We start from the raw sequence: 26,527 nt of genomic DNA, 5'->3' as shown, positions 1-26,527 counted from the left end.
GCCGGTACAGTCCGTCTGTGTCGGCCCTAAGTCTTTATCAACTTGTCATGTACAGTCATCAGCAATAGTATCTTACACAACTAGGGCCGCAAAAATATATGACGCGCTCTTATTGCGCTCCAAATAAGAACGTGTCACATATTTTTGCGGCCCTAGTTGTGTAAGATACTATTGCTGATGACTGTACAAATAGTGCTAATACCTACGGGCTCTATCTCGCACCGAGTGCATACTCCAAGCTACTTAAATTAAAACAATATATGACATATAAAAATGTTTACTACTTGAATCTGTCTAAAACGTTGCTAACAGGACATACCGGTAGATGCCCCTGCAGATTAGTATCTGCGTTAAATCCTATGCACAGTGTAAACATAACATAGCGGTCATGTACGGCGGTCAACGCACTATGGACGTGTATTTTTCTAATAAAAAGTAGATTTTCTCATGTGACAAGTCTAGTGGGGCAAGTGCCCCTCCAACCCTCTAAAATTAGTAAAGTAAGATTCGAGGTGGTACGCCCTAAGGATGTCTAAGGGTTTCCCCAGATATATCGACGTGGAATCGCCAAAGCCGATAGAAGAAAGCTTTACTTACAGATGTAGTGCAGCATATGTAATTGTTATCCATTGTATTTTCTCGGTCGTATTTGTCATGCTACTTCAGTCAACCTCAGTACTTTTTGTACCGAGATTGACTGAAATAGCAAGACACGTTCGTATATTTCCGTGAAAAAAACGATGGAAAATAATTATGCACTACATCTGTATCTGTTTTAAATGACGCAAGTTCCATTGGTTGGGTAGGCAGTTGCACCACGATATCATACATTTTTATAAGGCGTGCTTGATATTGAATTGCGTTTAGTTGTTCGAACGACATTACGAGTAAATTCATTGTTGTAATAGGAAGAAATGACGTTTTGCAGATAGAAAGAATTATGTCTAAAATAATAAACTATTGTTTTACTATTTTGCGTTTTATTAACTCTATAGTGCCTTTTGATTCAATCCTATAGGTAATTAGGTACTATGTAGGTGCGAGAAGGAACAATCTTAACACATTGGTTGCCGACCATATTTTCACCTGAGGGCCGATAAAGACGGACTGCAATCCGACTGCAACGTCGGCGTGCAGTTCCCATACAAGTTGCAGTCGGGTTACAGTCCGTCTGAACCGGCCTAGCCCTAAAGTGTTGCTCTCACGATCCATACACATTTAGTGATCCCACCGGTGTTGCTCACAGCATCGGATTATTACTGAGGTTAATGAAATGAAATGAAATTATTTATTTGTATAAAAATGGGTATACATAAATGATCTTATTCTATAGACAGTGTCTCCATTTTCGGCCTATTACAGACATACAAACTGAATAACCTTACAACTATATTACAACTATATTTACAGGACTTATATCTATATTTACATTATTGCGTCGTTCCGAGTGCAAAGTGTTCCGAGTTGGCGTAATACATTTTTCCTATACACCATCTAAATAGTTTTGATTCAAATTCCGGTAAGTCCAATTCCTTCAGCTCTTTAGGGAGATAGTTATAAATTTTTGTGCACATAAATACTATATTTTTATTAACAAAGAGGTAATGAGCTTTTGATCCCATCGGTAATGCCCATGACCACACAGAGAAGATTACGTGATCCCACTGGTGATGCCCATGGCAGTCAACGTGTTAACTGACTAGTGTCAAACCTTAATATAAAGACAGCTGTAGAAAGTGGCGCCATATATGATTTCTGATCACTGGATTCTCAAACGTCAACTGTTGACATCCAAGGTACCGTAATACACGCGCCCATAGCACGCGCCATCTACTTTAGTACTAATGGCTTTGGCAACTGTCAAAGGTTTGCATAGATGGCGCCATCATAGCTTGCCCCTTTTTCTATGAGATTTGGCTTAAAGAGCTGGCATCCAGGGCATTAAAAAAACAAAAGTTTGGCACAATTCTAGGGCTCTAGGGATTGACAGGGCAAGCTATAATGGCGCCATCTACTAAGATTTAAACTGGTGTGTCGACACGCGCGGTGAAGCAGCGTTATCGCGTGCACAGAAAGCAGCAGAAGTTGCTAAGCGGACCATGTGTTCACAATTAACTTGACACGCTCTTATTCTCTTAACAATAAAATCGCGATAAAATAATTTTGAACAACTGGCCCGTTTAGCAACGTCTGCTGCTGACTGTAGGTACATACGTATGTTAAAATATTGTGTTCTAATCTTATTATCAGCACACATGGATGGGGTTATCATCGCTGTTTGGCCCCTTACAGTGAGTTTATCACTTGTGAAACATGTCTCGTCCTTCCTGAACGATAATAGTTATAGGTAGGGTAGGTAGGTATAGCAACTGCATACTGGACACTAAGCATTCCTCATCACTACCGAAGCTAGTTTTTTTTGCGTCGGGTGACAAGCAAAACTCAATAAGTACTATCAAAAAATTAAAGTAACAATGCACTTTATTACACTTGTAACACAGTTTATTGTGCAATAATTTCAATGATTATGTTAGTGACTGGCTTGTCACCCGACGATAGGTATCCGATAGCTAGAGTCTATAATTATGCCATGCTCCGTCAATGTATACATAGCATTTAAATATTGGTAATAATTTAATGAGAATGTTTATATTATGTCTATTCTGTATGTTTAACGTTTAAAAATATCAAGGTAAGGTCAACCAGGGCAATTTCAGATCAGTTTCTTTTTTTCGAACTGTCAAAACGATTTGCTACTATGGAGTTTATATGAAGCACTAGCATGAGACGTTACGTTCAAATTACCTACTCTTTATGCATGTAACCTGTTCTAAACAATTGTTCTTTATTTTATTACATAGGAAAACAACCAACGCTATCTTACAGTTAGGATCCTACAGTTTTTAGAACGTGACCATGATGTAGTTTTTCAGTAGTTTTAAGTGTGCGCCATAGTTATTTAATTACCAATTAAAATATATATTAAATTTCGTAATATTTATTACTGCTTTGGGAGTCGATCAATATCACAATTTACATTTTTACATACACAATTTAAAAAAAAGATTTAATATCTGTGTCCGTATCCACCGCTACCGCCCTGACTTCCTCCTCCGAATCCTCCTTGGCCTCCGCGGCTACCGCTTCCAAAACCTCCTTGACCTCCGTGGCTACCGCTTCCAAAACCTCCCTGACTTCCACCGAAACCTCCCTGACTTCCACCGAAGCCTCCCTGGCTGCCACCGAAACCGCCCTGACCCTGGCCGTATCCACCATCTAGCCCAGAAAGGTGACGACTGCCTTGACCTCCGTGGCCACCGTAGCTGCTGCTGCCGCTTCCGAAACCTCCTTGGCTACCGCTGCCGAAACCGCCTTGGCTACCGCTGCCGATACCGCTTCCGTGGCTACCTCCACCGAGACCACCTCCGTGGCTACCTCCACCGAATCCCCCCTGACTTCCTGTTAAAATAATGAAACGTGATGAAAGACAATAGGTTTAAAGGTGAAAATATGCTATAGATCGACCGCTTTTAATCTTAGGTATCACTGGTTCAAAGTTACCACTGTGTTGCTACTATAGATCGACCGTTTAAATGAGTCTTCGCCTGCGCGGTACGGGGGCGATGGGGTGGGACGACTAAGGGTGGAAGGGAAGGTGCGGGCGGCATGCGTACGGCACCCGCACCTTCCCCGCAACACAGTGGTAACTTTGAACCAGTGATACCTAAGATTTAACTAACTCGTCTGCTTTAATATAAGCTAATTATTTCTTCCAAGAGTTCGTGAAGGCCGATGGACACTGGATACATAAAAGATCCTAATAGATACGCGTTTGTTTTGGCTAAGTTGTATAGTGATATGAGTTGACTTATTTATTTTTATCTTAGGTTACAACGTGCACCCGTAAGGGCATAGCAATAGCAACATTGTTACTTAAATAGGTATCGTCTTGTCGTCCCATTCGTTTTTCGTCAAGTTCTTAAATTAGTCCTATTCTGCTTTCGTCACTCATTCTACATTGAAAGCCACCGACGATTGTGACGAATGTAGAATGAGTGACGAAAGTAGAATAGGACTAATTTAAGAACTTGACGAAAAACGAATGGGACGACCCAAGACGGGTACCCTTAAATAGTAAAATTATATTTTAAAGCTCTACAGCAGCGGTCGGCAACCTTTTAGCAGCCAAGGGCCATAGTAGTTGAGGGCCATGTAGAAGTTGACGCGGGCTGCACTTTTGTTAATATGTGTGACTTTAACATTGTTGTTTGACAATATTACATACAATAAGTTTTGGCAAAAATTTCATTCTTGGTACAAGCTTTTATCGCTGACTGTACTTTTCTTACGACAGATAACTAATACTCATCGAGACAATTCTAAAAACCCCTCACACAAATAGGTTACGTTGTTTCATCACAGAGTTGCTATGGCCACCTCCTGTCTCCATCATCAGATTAACTCGATGGTACCATCCGAGTCATACATACATGCAAAATTTCAGCTTAATTGGAAACCGGGAAGTGAATCAAATTTAAGATTTGATTACACACAGACAACGGTCAGGTGAAACTAAATAAAAGCTTGTAAAATATAGTCAGTGGGGCTCGCGGGCCGCAAGTGAAAGGTTAGCAGGCCGCTTGTTGCCGACCGCTGCTCTACAGTATTGACTTCAAAACTGTAGTTTGAGTTATTTAGTGAAAAAGCCTTCCCGAACCCACCTTGGCTGCTGCCGAAGCCGCCACTTCCGAGGCTACCGCGCCCGCTGGAACCGTAACCTGCATGAAATAAAGAAAACATACAACATACATACTTAATATGAATCAGTTGGTTGCCTATCTTTTTCTGGGCCCTGGTTGCCGTGTACAAACAGGGCTATAACCGCGAAAATCTGAGTTCGCAAATTGTGGGCATTTTTCTCTGTCACTCGAATTACGCCTTCATTGGAGTAAAGAGAAATATCCCCGCAATTTGCGAATTTCTGTTTTCGCGGTAACCCCTCAGGTGTGTTGATCGATAATTGCATCGATATTGTCAAAATTATGGCGCTTTTATGGTTGGAGTTGCGAAGATTCGGTCATAATTAAGGGTTGCCACAGGCTTTCGGCTCGATTCGGAAAATGAATTAGATTTCTACTAGACTTCAACAAGTTACGATACGGATAATTTAAAGATATTTGTAAGATAGTCAAGATAGATATGTCAATTTTGACGTTTCCGCGATTCTGGAGGTCCTCTTGAACGATTTCGACAAGTTATGACTTAGATATCCAAGTCACATCTAGTCGATATCTAATGTAGATCTAGTTGATCTCTAAATCGTCTCAAGATCTTGTGATTATCTCGAAATCCGAATAGGCCTGTTTGAAATAAAAACGCGCTGACACATTTCAAACTCTTTTCAATGCTCTAGTACGGTCTCGTCTTGAATACTGTTGTCAAGTTTGGAATCCAGGCTACGCAATTCACATTAATCGGTTGGAAAAAGTCCAACGTTCTTTTACTCGATTCTTAGTGTTTAAAACAAAGACCGAGGGAGTTCGTAAAAACCTAACATATGAAGAGAGACTCCAACGGTTTAAAATGTCTTCTTTACAGCTCAGGCGGTCATTCCTTGACATGGCTTTGTTACACAAGTTGTTAAACGGTAAAATCGCGGAACCTTACCTACTGGGCGGTTTAAACTTTACAGTACCAAAAGCTAGCACCCGGTCTGGTCGTCGCACTACTTTTCGCCCCAGTTCTACCAGGACTAAACTGGGCAAGTCACTTCCGGTCCATAGAATGCAAGTAACATGGAACAATCTGTCTCTTGAACAAAACTTTGAAATAGACATATTTAGTGATTCTATACAAAATTTAAAGCGCAGAATGCTCAAACAAACTTTTAACAAGTAATGTTTATAGTAGTTATATAGTCTTTCCTGCATGCCTTAATTACTTAACCTATTAATGTATATTTATAGTTTGTAAAGTAGTGTAAAAGCCTCGAACTGTTTGAATGTTGTTGCACACCTGTTATTGGTGCATAAATATCATACGTGTCTGATGTACTTATGTAACTTTACTTGCTTTGTTTATGTACTGTTGGTGTGTCTATAAAATAAAATAAAAAATAAATAAATAAATAAATAAAATAAGAAGGGAAGACTTAGTGATACATGAATTAAAAATTGATTAACTGATATGTACAATAAGTGTAAGTAGATATGTTAGAGTTAGGCCAAGAAAAGTCTGCAGCGATTTCGATAGCCCACGCAGTGCAAGTGTTATTTATACGTAAAAAAATTATAGAAGTTTGACGTTTAAAATGGCACCGTACTTCGTGGGCTATCAAAATCGCTGCAGACTTTTCTCGGTCTGACTGTAAACTGTAATATACCGGGTGTGGTCCGTAATACGAGCAAAAAATTAAACCGTAGGCTGTACTTCTCATACTGACCAACATTTGTTCAGCAACTTTTAAAAATAACTTGTGGTTTGATTTTTAATACACTTTAAAGTTTATTCTAAGACGCAATGTATTGCGAATTTTGTTATGTTTAAGGCGTGACAAGCAACGTCAATCACAATGATATGGCGTGGCGATGGCGTCCATTGAAGATAATATTTATTTTGTATGAAAAATAGGGAGTCTAAATATTTCATAATTTTTAAAAGTTGTTGAACAAAAGTGTCACCGTTTGAGGAGTACAATCTATGTTTTAATTATTTGCTCATGTTACAGGCCACATCCGGTATAGGTACTGTGTATTTGAAGTCAGACACTTACCAGGGTAGGCTAAAGCCGCAGCCACCAACGTCGTCATGATTATCTGTATAACAATTAATTTATGTTTAACGACTTTAATATTTAACTTGTTAATACATAAATTGATATTTAACGACATCAATATTTAAGGCAGCTCGGGGTTTAGACCCGTCGGGGTCTAAACGAATTGGCATTTATTTCGGATTTTAAAAACCGAATTATAGATAAATAAATAAATATTATAGGACAGTCATACACAGATTGACTAAGTCCCACAGTAAGCTCAAGAAGGCTTGTATTGTGGGTACCTACTCAGACAACGATATATGTAATATATAAATATGTACTTAAATACATAGAAAACAACCATGGGGCCGATTTTTGAAATTCGACCACTCGATTTCGTGTATTTCGTTAAATGATATCTCCACTACTAGGATTTTAAATTCTACTAATAGAATTGAAATCGAATGGTCAATATACCACTAGATTTCAAATTTCGATCGCTCGTATTTAAAAAATTAGCATTTCGCCGTTTTCCACCGATTTTCGAGAGAGGAAATACAGTGATCGAAATTCAAAAATCGGCACCCATGTCTCTGGAACAAATATCTGTGCCATCACACAAATAAATGCCCTTACTGGGATTCGAACCCAGGACCATCGGCTTCACAGGCAGGGTCACTACCCACTAGGCCAGACTGATCGTAAAAAATATTGACAACTTATCACGTTGTCCCTTTTTAACGCTTGAGTCATAACATTACGCGTTCTCTTTCTCGCTCGTTAGACGGTGTCTGCTCGGACTCGGAGCTATCGTGTGCACATGCTTGAACAATTCTATTGACTAAAATATCACTGGTAAAAGAAGAGTACAAGAGCTGGGGTACCTCTAAAAGTTGGACTCTTACGTCCTTGTTCATAAAATTTTACGGGCCTTTAGCTAAATCATGTTTTTTCCCTTTCTTACAAATACATAAGTCAAAATGACAGATAAGGACAAACGATTTTAGCTAATTGAGATTTGTAGCGCGTGTATGAATAAGGGGGTAAAAGTCTAAATAATACTAATACTGACAAAAGTGACAAACAATTCGTACAACTTAGCCAGTATAAAAAGGCGCGAAATTATTTTTTAGGGTTCCGTACCCAAATTGTAAAACGGGCCCCTATTACTAAGACTTCGCTGTCCGTCCGTCCGTCCGTTTTTTTTTGCATTATGGTACGGAGCCCTTCGTGCGCGAGTCCGACTCGCACTTGCCCGGTTTTTTATGGCACGATAAACCCTTCGCGTCATTTTTTTTAATATTATCGCTTTTTCTACTGACGGAAACACCTTGACAGACTATATTTACCTACATCTTATAAAATATTGCATAAAAATAAACAAGCACGTAAGTAAACACGACTCACCAAGAACTTCGCCATATTGCTAGGAGGTATTAGTGTGGTATCCTGATTGAAACTATTCAATTCTGATCTAGACCGAGGCTTAAATACCATCAGAAACGGATCATCTCAGCCCGACCTCTAATGACATCCAGTTATCTTGTTTGTTGCGTGTTTAGATGCATATTCATATATGTTACATATATATACGATGCTCTTTATTGCTCTAAGTATAATATCGATTATAAGAAACTGGTAACGGTAAGCTGCCGTATTCGAACTTCAAGATATTCACAAGAGACGACACGTACTAGATCCATTCTAGATACGTTATAGTTTAGATATCAACTAGTTCTCTTTTGCAGCGCAATTCGGGCAACCGATGTCACTTTTACGTTAGATAGAGTAAGATATCTATTAGATGTGAATTGGATCTCTAAGTCATATCCTGTGAAAATCGTTCAAGAGTATCGTATAATCCTTCAAATGTCAAATTTGACAGGTTGGATCTTAAACATATCGTTATCGTATCTTGGTGATGTCTAAAAGATATCTAATAGGCGTCTATTTCAAAATCCGAATCGGGCCCAAGGGCTTGTGCACAAATCACGCGAGATTCGATAGGAGGGGTGTGGGTCACTACAAAATCACGTCAGATCACGTTGGGGGAGGAGGGGGGGTATAAGGAGACCTCACGTATATTTTTCTACAGTGAACGAAACTAAAATAAATAGCTACCACATGACTAGATACTTTTTCTCGGTACCATATGAGATACAGCAGTGGCCTATTTTATAAAGCTACAAGTTACAATTTACAAGCGGAAGTCTCTTTCTAATCCTATGTGTTAGAACGAGACTTCCGCTTGTAAATTGTAACTTGTAGCTTTATAAAATAGGCCACAGGTGGCACTGGACAGACAGACGGACTGACACACGAACAGTGGAGTAAAAGGCTCCCGTTTTACCCTTTGGGTGCGGAACCCTAAAGACTACCCTTGGTCCTTCTTCCGGCCTAAAATGATCTCCATACTTTATCTAAATTGGTTCAAGGGTTTTAGTGTGAAGTGGTACCTATTTACAGACAGAGTTACTTTCGCATTTATAATATTAGTTGGGATTAAAATACTGTTAGCTCGTTTACATGCAACTAGAATTATTCGTTTCCCAATTACGACTTACCGTAAAAATATAAAACTTTGACCTTTAACATAACTTTGCCCACCGCATCACAGTTCAATAAAACCGAAATAACTTAAAAGTAGTTACAGATATACACTCTCCTCACTTCCTACAACAAGCGTATCTGTAACTACTTCTCTTCACTTTCTTCAGAAAGTGTATCTGTACCTAACTGCTTTTAAGTTATTTAATTCGCTTTAACTGAACTGTGACGCGGTGGGCAAAGTTATGTTAAAGTGCAAAGTTTTATACTTTTACGTATTTATTATTGAGTTTCTAGGAATTCTGTGAGATGGAAAATAAATGCTAGGCATGCTAGGGTACGAATCACTAGAAACCAGACGACACCTAGCAGTAGCGAAGCTCGCCCTAGGCGTCATCCATAATAGGGTGGACCGTGTAGAGCTGGTGTGTGAGGTAGTAAGACTGTATGCACCTGATGCGCGCGGGCGACTGCGCAGCGCGCGGCTGCTGGCTGCGCCGCCCGCGCGCAGCGGCCTGCTGCGCCAAGCGCCGCTACACACCGCACTCACGCTGCTCAACTCTGTACTTAATATGGCACCACACATTGATGTGTTCGCATCCAAGTGGTCACAACTTGTAGAACAATGTAAACGAATATTTGAATCGCTGTATTAATTAAGTAGTGTAGTGTAGTGAATTAAAAATTAGGTTAAGTAATGTTGGTTAAATAGTATTTAAGATTGTAATGTATTGGCGAACGCTGTAATTAATTTTTTTTTAATAATAAACAATAAACAATAAAACAGAGTTAGACGCAGAATTTTATTGGTGCTAAACCGAAGTTATCTTCGGCCGCCGCTAGTTCACGACTTCCACACTTTGTCCGAACAGTTATGGCACGTTATGGTTAAGGGGGGTCGAAGTTTGTATGGGGAACCAACAAAACGCAGATTGAATAAAATAACTACCTTAATTACTAATTCCACGCAGACGAAGTCGCGGGCAAAAGCTAGTACATATTTAATATGAACATGTAGTATTATTACATTAACACGGGTAGTGTGTTAAATTTAAATCAGGCGCCAATTGCACCATTTCACTAACCCGGGGTTAACCGGTTAATCCTAGAGTTACCATGGTAACCAGTACAAAATTTGACACTGGGTAACGGTTTAACCGCTTAACCCCGGGTTAGTGGGATGGTGCAAGTAGCCTATTATACCTATTACAAGAATTACCTAGGCTTATTCTAAACGGCCCTCTAATGTTGCAAATACTATAGAAAAAAAAAACTTAAAATGTATTACTGATTTATGATTCGTTAAATGGCTTGTTTTGTGTCTTATAATACAATATTAAACATACAAAAAGATTTAATTATGAGAATTCTTGTCGTCATTGCGGTGGCCGTGGCCAGAAGCAACTTGGGCGTTGCTTAAGCTGCTATCTCCAGGAGGTCTTAGAAACCCTACACTACGGTGTGCTCCTTGACCTGGCCCTGGACAGGGCCAGGCTGGTGATGACTGTGGCCGCCTGTGAACGAACATAATACGAGCTAGATGTAAACTTATTGGTTCGAAAGTAGGGTCACGTTTACGAGCTATTAATGCTATTATAGACCGACCGCTTAAATGAGTCCCCGCCTGTGCGGTACGGGGGCGACGGGCGCCGTATGCCTGCCGCCCGCACCTTCCCCGCCACCCTTAGTCGTCCTACCCCGTCGCCCCCGTACCGTACAGGCGAGGACTCATTTAAGCGGTCGGTCTATAGTGCCGCTAGTGCTGAGACAGAGAGTAAGTTGTTAACTACTGTGTTTAAGCGCCACCTGACGAACTGGCTTCTATACTTAACGCAATATTGATTTATAAATATTGAACTCCATTGTTATATTATTAGAATTTTTTTATGAAGGGGCGCCCACGCTAATGGCCTTCAATCTGAATCCCTTAGTTTTCTAATGTTTTAGTAGCTTATCATATTAGGTAACATCAGCAACGGCTTTAAGCAATATATAGTACCTATCCCATATTTACTTCAATTCATAGTCTTCGAGATATTTCGCAACAAAGATGAACAATTTTAGGCCTAAAAACTGGTTTTCTGGCCATAACTTTCGAAAAAAGTGATTTTTAGACAACTTTTAAAAAAGTCATATAAAAATAAGTATTAATTTCTTTCCAAATCGGGTAGACAAAAATAGAGATAAAAGATTCGATCGATGAAACCGTAGGTATACTGAGGGAAGTAGTGTCACCCAATGTATGGGACGTGCAAATTTTGGTATCGGATGAATTCACTTGGCACAGATGTAGTATACGTAAAGCTAAACCAATCCAGCCCGGTAGCCATCCGCCACCTCCTGTTCCAAAGTTACACGCCGCATATCGGCTTCTATTTACCTACCACCTCGAGTTTGGTATCATTTCCAGATAAATTGGGCATGAGAAATTCATTTTTGAGACCTTTGATGTACAGTTTAATAGAAAAAAATAAAAATATTGACAAATAAATGAAAATTGGTATGCTATTTTTACGGTTCCGCACCCAAAGAGTAAAACGGGACCCTATTATTACTAAGACTTTGCTGTCCGTCCGTCCGTCTGTCACCAGACTGTATCTTACGAACCGTGATAGCTAGACAATTGAAATTTTCACAGATGATGTATTTCCGTTGCCGCTATAACAACAAATACTAAAAACAGAATAAAATAATGATTTAAGTGGGGCTCCCATACAACAAACGTGATTTTTGACCGAAGTTAAGCAACGTCGGGCGGGCTCAGTACTTGGATAGGTGACCGTTTTTTTTTGCCTTTTTTTTGCATTATGGTACGGAACCCTTCGTGCGCGAGTCCGACTCGCACTTGCCCTGTTTTTTTATTCAACTATAACTATTATCAGCCGAAACTAGAAATGCTAGAAAATTGTAATTTGCACATCAGGTTACATTTATAATGTGTACAAGAGATAAGAAGCGAGTTTGAAAATTTCAACCCCTAAGGGGGTTAAAAAGGGAATGAAAGTTTGTATGGGGTTCATGTTTTATTTTAAGCTAGGAATTTCAAACTTCGTTAAAAGATAACCTATTAAAATACAAGAAAACTTATTTACAGCGTTTTTGAAAATTCATCCCCTAAGATGGCGAAATAGGGGTTGAAAATTTGTATGGAGTTCAAAAAGTTTTTCGAGTGTGGAGCTTGAAACTTTTTATATGTGCATATTATTAGAATACAAGAAAAGTAATTTCAGCGTTTTTAAAAATTCATCCTCTAACGTGGTTAAAAAGGAGTTGAAAGCTTGAATCCATTACAAACTTTGACTGCGCCCCCTGCCTACCTGCCAGGGGGTGACGGATGTCTACCGGGTTCAAATAGCTTAGCTTTACGTATATTACATCTGTGCTAAGAGAATTCATCCGATAACAAAATTTGCACCTTATGACACTACTTCCCTCAGTAATAGCCCCTTAAAATGATTGATATGATTTTCACGCTTGCATGATGCAGGCAAGGTACACAATATGTATATTTATAAATATTATTATGTATTAATCCAATTACGGCGTCGTAAAACTTCTCATTTACACTTGCATAGTCGTAGGAGTTAAAAAGATGGTAGATATGATCTCGATTCTCGGTCGTCATTGTGGTTTGTGAATAGTATACTGAGAAAGGCCTTACCGGACTCTGGATAGCCGCTGCCCAGATGTCCTCCACCTATCAAATAAAAAATAGAAGATTTAAGGATGATGTCTGCATTTACATGCAAATTTAACCCTTTACCGCATACGGAGCTGGGATATTGTATGGCGAATAAGATATTCAACTCTTTTGATAGCTGTTAAAGTTCAAATTTAAACAAATTATTTTTTTGTATATGCAGTAAGTGGTAAATGGAAGGTTGAGGGCTGGTGGCAAGGCAAGAGCGCTGGTGGCCTAGCGGTAAGAGCGTGCGACTTTCAATCTGGAGGTCGCGGGTTCGAACCCCGGCTCGTACCAATGAGTTTTCGGAACTTATGTACGAAATATCATTTGATATTTACCAGTCGCTTTTCGGTGAAGGAAAACATCGTGAGGAAACCGGGCTAATCCCAATAAGGCCTAGTTTACCCTCTGGGATGGAAGGTCAGATGGCAGTCGCTTTCGTAAAGACTAGTGCCTACGCCAATTCTTGGGATTAGTTGCCAAGCGGACCCCAGGCTCCCATGAGCCGTGGCAAAAATGCCGGGACAACGCGAGGAAGATGATGAGTAAGTGGTAAATAGAAGGTACATTGTGCAACGAGATGAGTGAGATTTTGTAAATTATAATTCCCGACAGCTGCAGGCTCAATGTATATTTATAAATCTAAGCTTCCGGAATGCAAAATTTGAGAAATCAAGGTTTACCAAGGCTCCTAACAGGTAACAGGGGTGAACAAAGAGGTATTTTTTCAAGAGGTTACAGTTCTGAAGATGAATATTTATATTCAAGTCACTTACCAGGGTAAGCTATGGCCGCAGCCACCAACACCGCCATGATTATCTGTGCAGAAAACGTTGATAAAATATTCTGTGCGGAAAGAGAAGAGTCGTGAAATGTATGGGCTCTCTTACATTCCTCGAGTTTTCTCTTCCCGCACAGATTAGATGTAGTAGGTGTAAATGAATTATGTGAGATGATTTTTTCTTCTCATATCCTAAGCTGTTAAGCAAAAGGCATTGCTTCTTTTGTGCGCCGCGGTGGCTACCTAATTTTTAAGACAATTTTAGCGTTCTAATACTTATAATATGGTTCAAATTCATGTATTTTTTATTTTACAATCCATTTATATTGTGTTGATAAAGATATAAAACTTATCAGGGGTTATCCTATGTTGGGGGTGACTTATTAAACTAAACAATAGAGTGGTCAAAGCTTTGGAACGAACTCCCAGAGGACGAGTGTCACTGAATTTAAGAAATATCTGGGAGACCGAGTTTTGTTCGGAAAACATATAAATCTCAAAAATGCGCGTTTTCCTAGAGATAAGACCTAGCTAGAGCCGTTTCCGAATGACTCGTTTAAAGGTATAAAATAAGATACTCGGTTGATGACAATGATGACTAGGCATTATCAGTAAAGGTTGACTCACGCTAGACCGGGCCGTGCCCGGACCGAGGCGTCCGACATGTCATTTTCTATGACGGCTGATCAGTAATCACGTGGTGCTTTCCATAGAAAACAAAGCTCCGGAAGCTCCGACCCGGCCACGGTCCGGTCTAACGTGAGTCATCCTTAAGAGGGCGTCGAGGAGGGTAAATTTTCAGATTCTGTCAAATTACCCCATTTCACACACAAACGCAGCTCACACACACTACCTCAATTTACTGGGACAGGTCAGTGACCCCTAATGTTTTTTTAAATGTGCTGTTTCGAGTTTAGTGTTAACTACGGACCTTCTTTGAGGAATTTAAACTGTCAAAGCTTTCCTTTGTGAGAAGACAGAGAAAAATCACTTTTTATATATAGCTTTCCTTGTTTGTTCATGTCATGTCATAGGTATGTGACGTATTAGGTAATTAATTATTTTCGTTGTTGACTTTTATTTGTATTAAGATAGGTACAAACGGCGATGCTCTTAACTGTCCATCGGTGGACCTTATGCCTTTTGTAATAAGGTTTACGAACTATCAGTTAACAGTGTGGTCATGGGCGATGGTATGCGGTTTGTAAACATAGTCCGAATTTACCTACTCGAAAAAAGTGGACTATATCTAAAATGATCCCCTCATTAGTTATAGGGCTTGTAATATTTTTTTACAACTAAAGACGCTTATTATATTTCACTTATAACTTAATTGATAATAAGGCTTTAAAAACCTCTAATAAAATTCAGGTACTACATATGTACTACATTTATACTTTTGTAAGTCAGTAAGTGATGCTTATCGGGAAATCAAAGAACTCATAATTACCTATATAAAAATAATTAAATTTACTATTTCGTCTCACGTTCAATAAGGCCCGGGGTCGGGCCTTGTCACCCGCACAGACAGAGGGCCTTTTTAGCCCAAGTACAAGTTCAAGAATAACAGAGAATATAGTAAGTATAATTTAGTTTATTTATCTCAATTATACAATTTTCACACAGGTAAAATGTACATACATTTCAGCTTGTAGGTACGTATCATATAACGATCGTTTTTGTTATAAAAAAATATTTATTTATTACACTGTGCTAAACATGAGAACAATATGTTATAATCTAGTTCCTTTTTATCCTATTCAGTTGTTCGTGGGTAATAAGGCCTACAAAATTTCCCTTTAGGCCTTATTATCCTTCATCTGGAATTAATTAAAAAAAAAATTAAAAAAAAAAAAAAATTACGCCTTAAATTTAAAATGGTATACAGGGTGGAAAGATAAGTCGGGCCCTGGAGGGAGCCTTAAATCCTTAAGCTGGCTCATTTTACTTAAAGTAAACATTCCTTTATTTTTAAAAAGAAACAAAACTGCATTAAAAGTATTTTTCTTTTTTAATTCAATTTGGCTTGTCAAACGAAATCTTAAGTACTAAATATTAGATTTTATGGATATTTTGTACGACAGACGAGTGTAAGACCTAATGTTTCTTGGAGAAATGTTATCATTAACATTAACTGTATCGACTAGTAGAATAAACTTGCAAGTTTTTATTTTTTGGAATTTTTAGTCGGTTCGAGTCCCGGGCGAGGCCAGCGAGTTTTAGAAAATATTTGAATGCAGTTTTGTTTCTTTTTAAAAATAAGGTATAATTAAGGTAATTTCCCTCCAGGGCCCGACTTATCTTTCCACCCTGTATAGTAAATTAAGGCCTAGATTCATTTGACCAAAGTGATCAAATATAGCTATAGGATCTAAATGTGGACGAATAAGGTCAGGTGAAGCATATAAGGCCCACCTTTATTTTAACTGAAATAGTTCTATTAATAATCAGGATATTATTACCAAATCAATTCAATATAGATTTCTCATTTGTTCATGTTTCTTCATATACCAAAATAGTTATATAAATATTCCAGCGCTTTTGAAAAATACACGTTTTATAAAAAAAAACCGGGCAAGTGCGAGTCGGACTCGCGCACGAAGGGTTCCGTACCATAATGCAAAAAAAACAACAAAAAAAAGCAAAAAAAAAAACGGACACCCATCCAAGTACTGACCACTCCCGACGTTGCATAACTTTGGTCTAAAATCACGTTTGTTGTATGGGAGCCCCATTTAAATCTTTATTTTATTCTGTTTTTAGTATTTGTTGTTATAGCGGCAATAGAAATATATCATCTGTGAAAATTTCAACTGTCTAGCTATCACGGTTCGTGAGATACAGCCTGGTGACAGACAGACGAACGGACGGACGGACGGACAGCGAAGTCTTAGTAATAGGGTCCCGTTTTACCCTTTGGGTACGGAACCCTAAAAACCATACCATGTTGGTTCGGAACCGGGCCTTGTTACTTGCAGTGACAGTTGAACACTGACTTGAACAGAAGTTCAAGAATAACAGAAAATATTACCGGGCCTTATTAGCTTTTATCATGAATTAATTTCATCTTCAATTTAAAATGGTCTATAGTAAAATACGGCCTACATGAGTCATGGAAAAACAAATTGTATTTTATTTAGAAAGTACTTATATGTTGTTCATAATCTTCAGTAAGCTGACTTCTATAGTTCGTTTTTTTTAGCATTAGAAAGAACTCCACAGAAGCAAGCGTGCAGTTTTTATCAGGCTCATTAATTGTTAATAATTATTGAATTATCTAATGTAGCATGGTCAATACATATAATTTACTTCCAATTATTACCGCTAAAAGTGCCGAATTTGGAACCACAAGCTTACTTCTGCGAAGTTCTTTCTAATGCTAAAAAAAACGGACTGTAAGAGTCTATCTATTATAATTAATGTAGATTGACAGTTTACTTAGCAAATTGTACTTTTATACCTTTAGGTTTTATGTCGGAAGTATTTCAGCCAATTTGTACTGAAACAAGCATTTGAGCGTAATTAATGATGTTTACTGATTGTTAATCTTAAATATACCTATTATGTAGGGCACTTAAATTATTTTAGCGGACCGAGCGGATATGTATGTTTGTAGACCACTTATTTATTTAAATAATTAAATTGTAATTCATTCAAAAAAAGGTTATTAAATGAGGGATATAGATACCTCACCTACCTTATTACAAAGCATTACAAAAATGTCCAAAGGCCAAAGCCACGCTGATAAGACATAAGACCTCATAAATACCTATAAATAAACGTTCACTGAAAAAACTTTAAGGCATTTCTGATAAGTAATTATTTTTCGTTACTGAGTTATCGTTTTGCACCGAATATCAATGAAATAAAAGCACGTTGTTATTTGATAGATACATTTATATAAACATCGTCACATGAAACCAATATAGGTACTCGTAAACCATACCACTGCGATGGAAATATCGTTCTTTCAACTGATAATATAGCCACAAAAACTCGCTGAGACTGCAGGTCGAGTCTTGGTTTCAATTTCTTGATGATATATCATTGAATTAACTTTCAAAGCACGTGATAGCTCTCAGAATAGCAACAAAACTGGTTGAAACTAAAAAATTTATTGCTGATATTATGTGAACAACATTGCTTCGTCTTCATAAATAAAATTTTAATAATTTATATTGTTTACGTTAAAATGTGAAGAAATTTGTTGATAAATTGTCTATCTAGTATATTGACATTATGTCATATATGTTTTTAAAATGACGTAATATGAATGCCAGCACAATGAAAATTTATTCCAATAAGATAAAACAAATCTTCAAACTTTTTTAATTTTTAGTGAATTAGGAAGAAACTAATTACACTGATTTGGTTGTGTTCGTATATATTTTAAATAATTTGTTATATTTTTAAAGTATTATGACTTATGAATAAAAACAAATCAAAATTTTAATGACTCTGGATCTCCGTGTGACATTATTCATTTACCCTATTTATTTTGAACACAGTTTTTCACTGGTATCATCATTCGTATACGGACATGAATTTCTGTCAATATATATGACAAATTGAAATGTCAATTTGGAAAAAGCATGTACGCGTCCGCTTCCAACGGCCCACAGCGGGCATCTGAGGAGAAGGAGAATTTGACAGATATGGCGGATGTATGGAAATTTTACGAAAGTTTACGTTTACGATTGAATTTCTCTGTAGCCTTTAAGAGGAAAAATAGGAAAAGCCTGATTCGTTGTAGTCTAGTTATCTGGCTTTCGAAATCACTCGATTTTGTAGCATGAGCATCGATTTTTTTATACAAATTTTACTAAACGCTGACACTCGTTCATCACGTTTTAGGTACAACTTTGCATGAGTGTATTTATTATATTGTAAAAGATTTCTAATTTTCAAGGGTGATTCGTTGTAAACACACTCTTTGGGATAATAATGATATTTATTATAATTTTTTTTATCAAGCGATGTGGACGCTAGCGACTAAACGGTGACTGCCTTTTTCGCTTATTTTGCACGACGCAGTCTTAATTTCAACTGCCTGCCTGCTTTACAAATAATACCTAATAATAAATAAACTTACCAAAAGCTTAACCATTATCGACGTCTGATCCTGATCGGACTATGCGATTTTATTTTCCATCGTTGCTTAAGTATAATCGAACTGAATCGACACAAAACAATAAGTACCTAAAAATAACGTTCTTTGTTGACGCGTATTTACTTAGCTGTGGGGGTTTCCCACAGACCGACCATATAGACACCGCATTCACCACACATACACCTACATGTACTTATAGACCGACCGCTTATATGAGTCCTCGCCTGCGCGGTACGGGGGTGACGGGGTAGGACGACTAAGGGTGGCGGGGAAGGTGCGGGCGGCATGCGTACGTCGGTCGGTCTATATAGTTCCTTCGCGTTCATCGTCATCATAATTTAAGAGCATGGCTCTTGTCGGTGGAGTAGACGCCAGTTTTCGCGGTCCTCGGCCAAGTTCTTTCGGTCCTACAGGGACAGACGCGACCACGACATGACATTTGCTTTTCATTTTAATTGTTGTGTATAGCTTATTGCTATTCCTCTTCTAGCTTCGGTCTCGTCTTCTTTATATAGTCTTAACTAGCGACTCGCCCCGGCTTCGCACGGGTTAACAAATTATACAAAAACCTTTCTCTTGAATCACTCTATCTATTGAATAAAACCGCATCCAAATCCGTGGCGTAATTTTAAAGATCTAAGCATACATAGGGACAGACAGACACCGGGAAGCGACTTTGTTTTATACTATGTAGTGAAATAGGTGATCGTGTCTTATCAAGTGACCTTTCATCTTGCCTCAGTAGGTTTCTCTTTTCTGCAACAATTCGCAGCACTTATCGTCCTTTTTTTTCTCCGTCCAATACTAAATTAGTACGGGGGCGCTTAATATGTGTTGTAACGGTTCGGGGAGCCCTATAGTGGTATAAAATAAAAGTAATAAAGAAATTTGTATTAACAAGTATATTTACCATTCCAACAAGACATTTAAGGTAATATTATAATAATATAGCTAGCTCAGTCGTAATTTAAATAAATAGGTATTAATTTTAGAGCACAGGGGGTGAGTCTGTGTTTCAATAGGCTGGAAGACCTTGGTAACTAGGGGTAAAAATATTTAAATATTGGGCGCCTTTATAGAATAATAAAAACCGTCTGACCTCCAGTTAGATAAGGAATGAGAAACGAGCCTTGCAGATTCGTGGTGGTGAGCTCAACCACCCCGGTGCCGCAGCCGCCGCCTCCGAACGTCCATGCTAGTTAAGCCGCCAAGGAAGCACCAGCTCAGCGCGGTCTGGAGCACATCCTCGCCCATGCCGACGCCCTTGACTAACTAGGGGACTGAAGGGGTAAACGAAAACCTCTTCTTAAATAAACTCTTTCTGAAATACCCTTTCTTGAAAGCCCTGCCTGAAGGCCTGCCTGAAGCCCTGGAAATAAATTAAAAAAACAATAAGTATGTGGCTTTGCCGATTCTCGACGAGAGTTAAAATTCACCAGAACGGTTGAGCAACTTACCCAATGCAGAAAAGAAGCCGGCTTGTAAGTCCGTGCTTTCATGTCGATGCATGGGGCCTTCAGAGGTTATGGTACGAGGAACATAATATTCTCCCTGAAAATAAGTAATAAAACAATAAGCACTGAACACGTCTCGAACAATTTGATACGTAGATCAAGAAAAATACTTACGATTAAGCGGTTTAAGCCGCGATTTAAACAATATGGCTCACTGGCCTTTGAAGAAAACGGATCGACATCCTACTCCATCACATCCGAAATAAAAAATGACAGCTGACAGATCAAACCGAAGATACTTCCACTGCTGCGCTGCGTTTCGTTGCGCGCACGATGTAGATACAGCTTCCAAAACTCGTTTCAATAAGAAAAGATACTTAATAATAATTTCCAAAAAGGAAAGAAGAACAGCAATTATACTTTTAATTAGGTTTTAATTTTTGTAAATTAATAAAAGAAAACCTTTTATTTAAAAAAATGCAGATAGCGAGCTAACTCACGCCCTCTGTTGATCAATGCAAGTATTAAAAAACAGTATTACCAACGCTCAACGCTAGATGCAGCCCATCGACACCCCATACTTTGATAAATTATGAAAGCCCTTGTTACCAACATTGAGGCATAGAAATAATCTTATCGAATTAAAATGACTGCTGTTGCATTTTGGTGGCACATACCATACTTGCTTTTAACATAGACGTATTATACTTACTTTTCTTTAGGTTGGTATGATTGGTAGTAAAACGTCAAACGTCATTTGAATTGTCGTGAACGTGAAAATACGTGGTTATTTTTTATTGTAATTGGTAAAATAACTTTAGCTGTTATTTAAATGGGGGCCAAATCTTTAAGGAAATGTGAAGTTTGTAGTGGGTGTGTAAGAAGACTAACTACTGACGCATTTTTGGCCAAATTTCCAACTTGATCCGAACAGGTCGGTAAACTGATGTTTGTATGCAATATTTTCATTTTTTACTTTGAGTCGTTAACAGTTACTAATTTAATTAGTTTTAGTCGTGTACAATCCATGATTAAAACGAAAATATTTTGTGAATAAAGTATTTTTAAGTAAAAAACTAAGTAACCTATGACACGAATAGTGTACGACCAATTTTATCGATAATCTCTTTATTTCAGATGTCGATTATGGGCAAAGCTGAGGAAAAGGAAATGAGGATTTGGCGTATTTATTTACCTATTCAAAAGCTGAATGGAAACAAGTTCATTTGTGGAAATCATTCTCCATCCAGTGCCTTCAATAAAAAGGGACCAGATTAAAAAAGAATGCGCGCGAATTCAGCATATTGTAATATGCCTACTTGAATAATAAACTATGTTATTTTTATCATGTAAAATAAAATTGTTTATATATATATATAATGTTCTTTTATTTTATTAATAGGTAGTACAGTAGGTAAATACAGCAGCACGTATCGCACATTTATCGATATCGATAAACAGTAGGTACTGGAAGTGTCGAGCCCTAGCGTTGTTTTTTTTGTGTTGGTAGTATTGTGTGGTTTTTCTTTTTTTTTAACAATTATGGCCTGGATGCGAGATCTTTAAGCCTGTATTTGGTGTGTTGGGATATGTACGTTCATAATTCGGTTCGAGGATTGTTCGAGAGTGCCGACTCTTAAAACGTAGTGATTATATGCTCTTTGGCTAGATGGCCTTTATATTAGAAACGAAATATATTAATGCCTATGAGGCTTTAAAAAAATGTTGTTACAGTGTGGTGATCTCGATTACCTTATGTGCTCGCGTCTATAGTCTGTATCTTATCTTTAGGTATTTTTTAAATAAAAGTAAAACTATTTGTACATTTTCGGGTAGTTAAAACATTTATTGGCTAACCGACCAAATACAAAACCGTCTGGATCAGCCACTGAACAACCTGACTTTAACCTACATTATTTGATCATGTAATGTTTTCATACACCCTCGACTGGCTTAAGGAGCCATTTGAAGGTAGATTTTGTTTACTTTTATTTAAATACCTAAAGATGCAGAGTATATAGAAGTTGAGGTGGTCTGTGGGGTTGCCCGATAAAATAACAAGTTTTAATTAACCCCTACTGGTTATGGTAATTGACGAACTCATCAAAAAACTAGTCTGGCGTATCCTAAAAGGAAATAATCAATAAACCGGCCAATATTTCCGAAAATATTCTCTTTATCAAAAAATGGATTATGTAGACCCTCGACCCTTATTCATTTTGATAGACCAATCTAACGAAACCTCACAACATAAGATAAAAAAAAAAATCAAAAACAAAAAAGAAAGTATGGGAGGTATCCTAATTATTTATTTATTTTACTACCTGCTTTACTAGGTAAATAACATATTACCATCAGAAACGGATCATCTCAGCCCGACCTCTAATGAAATCTTGTAGGTAATCTTGTTTGTTGACGTGTTTTGATCCATATTCATATGCAACATAGCATTATAATGCTCTGTAAATATTATTCTATATCAGAGTAGTAAATAAGGACGAACAAAGGATGGCTCAAGCTATACTCTGTATCTTTAGGTACCTATAATAAATAATACCGTATAACTATGAAACTTTGCCTTTAACATAACTTTGCCCACCGCGTCACAGTTCATTAAAAGCGAAATAACTTAAAAATTGTTACAGATACACTTTTCTTCACTTTGTATCTGTAACTACTTTTCTTCACTTTCTTCAGAAAGTGTAAGTGTAACTACTTTTAAGTTATTTCGCTTTTATTGAACTGTGACGCGGTGGGCAAAGTTATGTTAAAGTGCAAAGTTTTATAGCTATACGGTATTATTTATTATTGAGTTACTAGTAATTCTGTGAGATGGAAAATATAAATAGAGTTAGACGAATAACTTTATTGGTGCTAAACCGAAGATAATCGCTAGATCACGACTTCCACACTGTTAGATATGGCACGTTATGGTAATCACTGAACTATGTAGTCCATAAAAGTTTCTACTTTTTTTTAATTACCAATGTTAGGGTCCTACTGGGACGTAGAAATAAAATCGCGGACTGTATCAAAATAGGCTGGTTTATTCCGCCTTAATTACATGGGAAATCCCGGCCAAACAATTATAAAATTAAATTCGGTATTCGTCCGTTGCCGGTGAGGTAGGGTATTAGTCGTTAAATATGGCTTTTTTGTAACTTATAAGTTTTTGGCAAAAATGTCATTTTTGGCGCAAGCGTTTATTGCTAACTGTACTGTAATACTAATAGGTAGGTACTTTATTTTTCTTTCCACAGGCAACTTACTCATCCAGACAATTCTAACAACGCCAAACACAATTAGTTTACGTTGTTTTATCACAGAGCTCCGACTATGGCCATCTGGCTCCATCATCAGTTCAGCTTCATGTCATTATAATATTGCATTGTCATCCAGTCGGGAATTGTGGGCGTATCATACTATCTGCAGCACATCAGAACCTTCAATCGTGGATGACGAGGGCCTTCAATGAAATTACTATGTTCAACTCACAATCTTTACTGCACAAGACTCATTACAAATCACAGCACGCGATTCGTTTCTTATCTTAAGCAAACCAGTGGATTTGACCCAGGAGCCGCCACAGACGTCATCTTCTCCCGTTCGTTCTCATCGTGCTTCTTCTGATGATTGATTGACAGCATAACTTCAATTGTTCTGGGCTTCAATTGTTTTTAACAGCGCACTCTATGACGTCTTGGCGATAACTGCGTCGAACGCCACTCAGGTGTACGTATAACACCCTAGTTTGCTCTATTTGTCAAGGTTTGCATGATAAAACGCCTCTTAAAGGCGATAGATGGCACATTTCAGCCATTCTCCGACACGGCCAACCTGGCATTGTACGGGTCCCTCCGTACATTATCCTCCTTTGTGATTCTCACTGGTAGACTAGAGCGAAGATCAGATTTCTTCAGTAGAAATCTGATCTCTTCTTCCAAAAGAAACTGTAGAGCGCTGTTCATCTGCACCACCACGGCATCCTGACATTGTATGCATCACTGCATACATCTGCGGACAGAATACAACAATCTGAGGTATCTAAGCTCAATTGCTCGGCCTACCTGACCAAAGTAAGTTCTTCCATAACTTTTGAATACTGACAGGCAACTCTTTCAATAACACGCACATAGATCATTGTCGTGAATGAACAAGTTCAGCGCCACCTTCTCAATAACAGTACCAACAACTTGACTTTACAACATATTGGTTCCAACACACAGCTAACCTCATCGCCTGGCCGAAACCCCCCAATTGCAGTTACGAATAGGACTGTGCCCTCCAGCACCCAGCCCTCAAACGCCCTCTGAACAACTCAGGATCCGGTTGCGACCACCAACTCATGTGATGAACCTCTCAAATAAACTATTCTCAATGGTATCATTACTGTTATTTTGAAAGGGATGTGAACTTCACGTTTTGTCTCTTATGTCAATATCATAAAACCAAACTGCTTACTTAGCTATTATTATTCATGCAATATGCAAAACTGACAGCAAAAATGACTAGTTAAGATTCCTTCAGCTTTTATGGGGTTAAAGTCACCTTTTAGGTTCTTCAAATAGAATCACGCAATTTTAACACTTTTCAACGAATACAGTTACAAATCATAAAATAATGGTACCAACTCACATAATTTCCAACCTCCAGTGACAGTCTAGCAACCAGTAAATATGCAGCTCATCTCGGTTTCTGTAAACAAACTAAGGCACCCACGTTTATGCAACCGCAGCTGCAACCCGTGCGAGACGGGAGATCTCGCAGCAACTATCTTCGTTCTTCGTGGTGAACAGCAGAGGACTGTAAACGTGTTTACTTAGATTTACCTACAATATTTACAACAATCACAACTACATTTCCACGAACATTTCACACAACATAACATAAAACGTAATTATGCAAAAACTTGATCACAATTTACAAAACATGAAATATGTCAACTGTCATTTCACTTCAAATATTTTCCATCACGATGCTTCTTTATTTTCCACCAGCGACAGCATGAGATTTCTTCATTTTCTAAGGCCTTTATAACTCTTGAATTAAGGAATGCCAGGGATTTTCAAATTCAGGGCAGATTTTCGGGACCTTCAGTCCACCTTCATTTGGCAAATTTGAGCTTTCAAGAGGAATTCCGTAGCGAATTCCGTGTGTTCGGCCGCACTTCTGAAGTCGGGAATTGTGGGCGTATCATACTATCTGCAGCACATCAGAACCTTCAATCGTGGATGACGAGGGCCTTCAATGAAATACTATGTTCAACTCACAATCTTTACTGCACAAGACTCATTACAAATCACAGCACGCGATTCGTTTCTTATCTTAAGCAAACCAGTGGATTTGACCCAGGAGCCGCCACAGACGTCATCTTCTCCCGTTCGTTCTCATCGTGCTTCTTCTGATGATTGATTGACAGCATAACTTCAATTGTTCTGGGCTTCAATTGTTTTTAACAGCGCACTCTATGACGTCTTGGCGATAACTGCGTCGAACGCCACTCAGGTGTACGTATAACACCCTAGTTTGCTCTATTTGTCAAGGTTTGCATGATAAAACGCCTCTTAAAGGCGATAGATGGCACATTTCAGCCATTCTCCGACATATACTTAATGGCGCAACGATCCAAAATGAGTCTTGGCCTCCGACACGAGTACACGCCAGTTGTCTCGATCCTGTGCCATCTCCCGCCAGTTATCGGCATGGAGATCGCGCAAGTCCGCTTCAACCGCATCGCCCCAGCGATACCTGGGACGTCCGATCAGCCTCCGAGTCCGCCCTACCGGGCGTCCCAGGTATGCCCTCTTAGCGCCGCGATCTTCCTCCATTCTCAAAACGTGGCCGAGCCAGCGAAGACGGTGCGTGAGTCTTAGTCTCGCCCATAATAAGTATTGGGTCCGATTTAAATACCTAATAATATTTGCACAATTTCAGTTCAATCGGAAATCGGGAAGTGGGTCTTTAGCTTCCAAGATTTGACCCACACTAACGAGGTACCTGCCTTACATACTAACTAGGTCAAGTTAAATAAAAGCTTGATATAACACAAAAAAAAGATTTAATGATGAGAATGTCTATATCTGTCGTCATCAGGGTCGTGGTGGTATTGGCTATCAAATCGTCTACCCCCTTCATCTCCGTGGCCCTCATGTCCTTGGCTGGGGCCATCGTAGTGGCCATCGTAGTGACCATC

At 38.5% G+C, this 26,527-nt stretch overlaps 1 protein-coding gene across 2 annotated transcripts in view; it reads right to left on the bottom strand.

The window, feature by feature from the left end:
* Positions 1–2,982: 2,982 nt before the first annotated feature.
* LOC134671852 (uncharacterized) overlaps positions 2,983–26,527 on the bottom strand; it is a 32,478-nt gene continuing 8,933 nt past the window's right edge. The window contains exons 1-4 of one of the 2 annotated variants that reach the window (XM_063529705.1): positions 8,165–8,273; positions 6,773–6,815; positions 4,722–4,778; positions 2,983–3,459 (exon numbers count right to left, since the gene is read on the bottom strand). In XM_063529705.1, coding sequence (XP_063385775.1) covers positions 3,068–3,459; positions 4,722–4,778; positions 6,773–6,815; positions 8,165–8,254 — 582 coding nt within the window. In that variant the 5' untranslated portion in view covers positions 8,255–8,273 and the 3' untranslated portion in view covers positions 2,983–3,067. Of the gene's footprint in view, positions 3,460–4,721; positions 4,779–6,772; positions 6,816–8,164; positions 8,274–26,527 lie in introns of those variants that run through there. The other variant, XM_063529706.1, reaches the window with a different exon arrangement.

Source organism: Cydia fagiglandana, chromosome 16, assembly GCF_963556715.1.
Source record: "Cydia fagiglandana chromosome 16, ilCydFagi1.1, whole genome shotgun sequence".
Lineage (NCBI taxonomy): Eukaryota > Metazoa > Arthropoda > Insecta > Lepidoptera > Tortricidae > Cydia > Cydia fagiglandana.
This window is presented reverse-complemented; position numbering and strand designations above follow the sequence as displayed.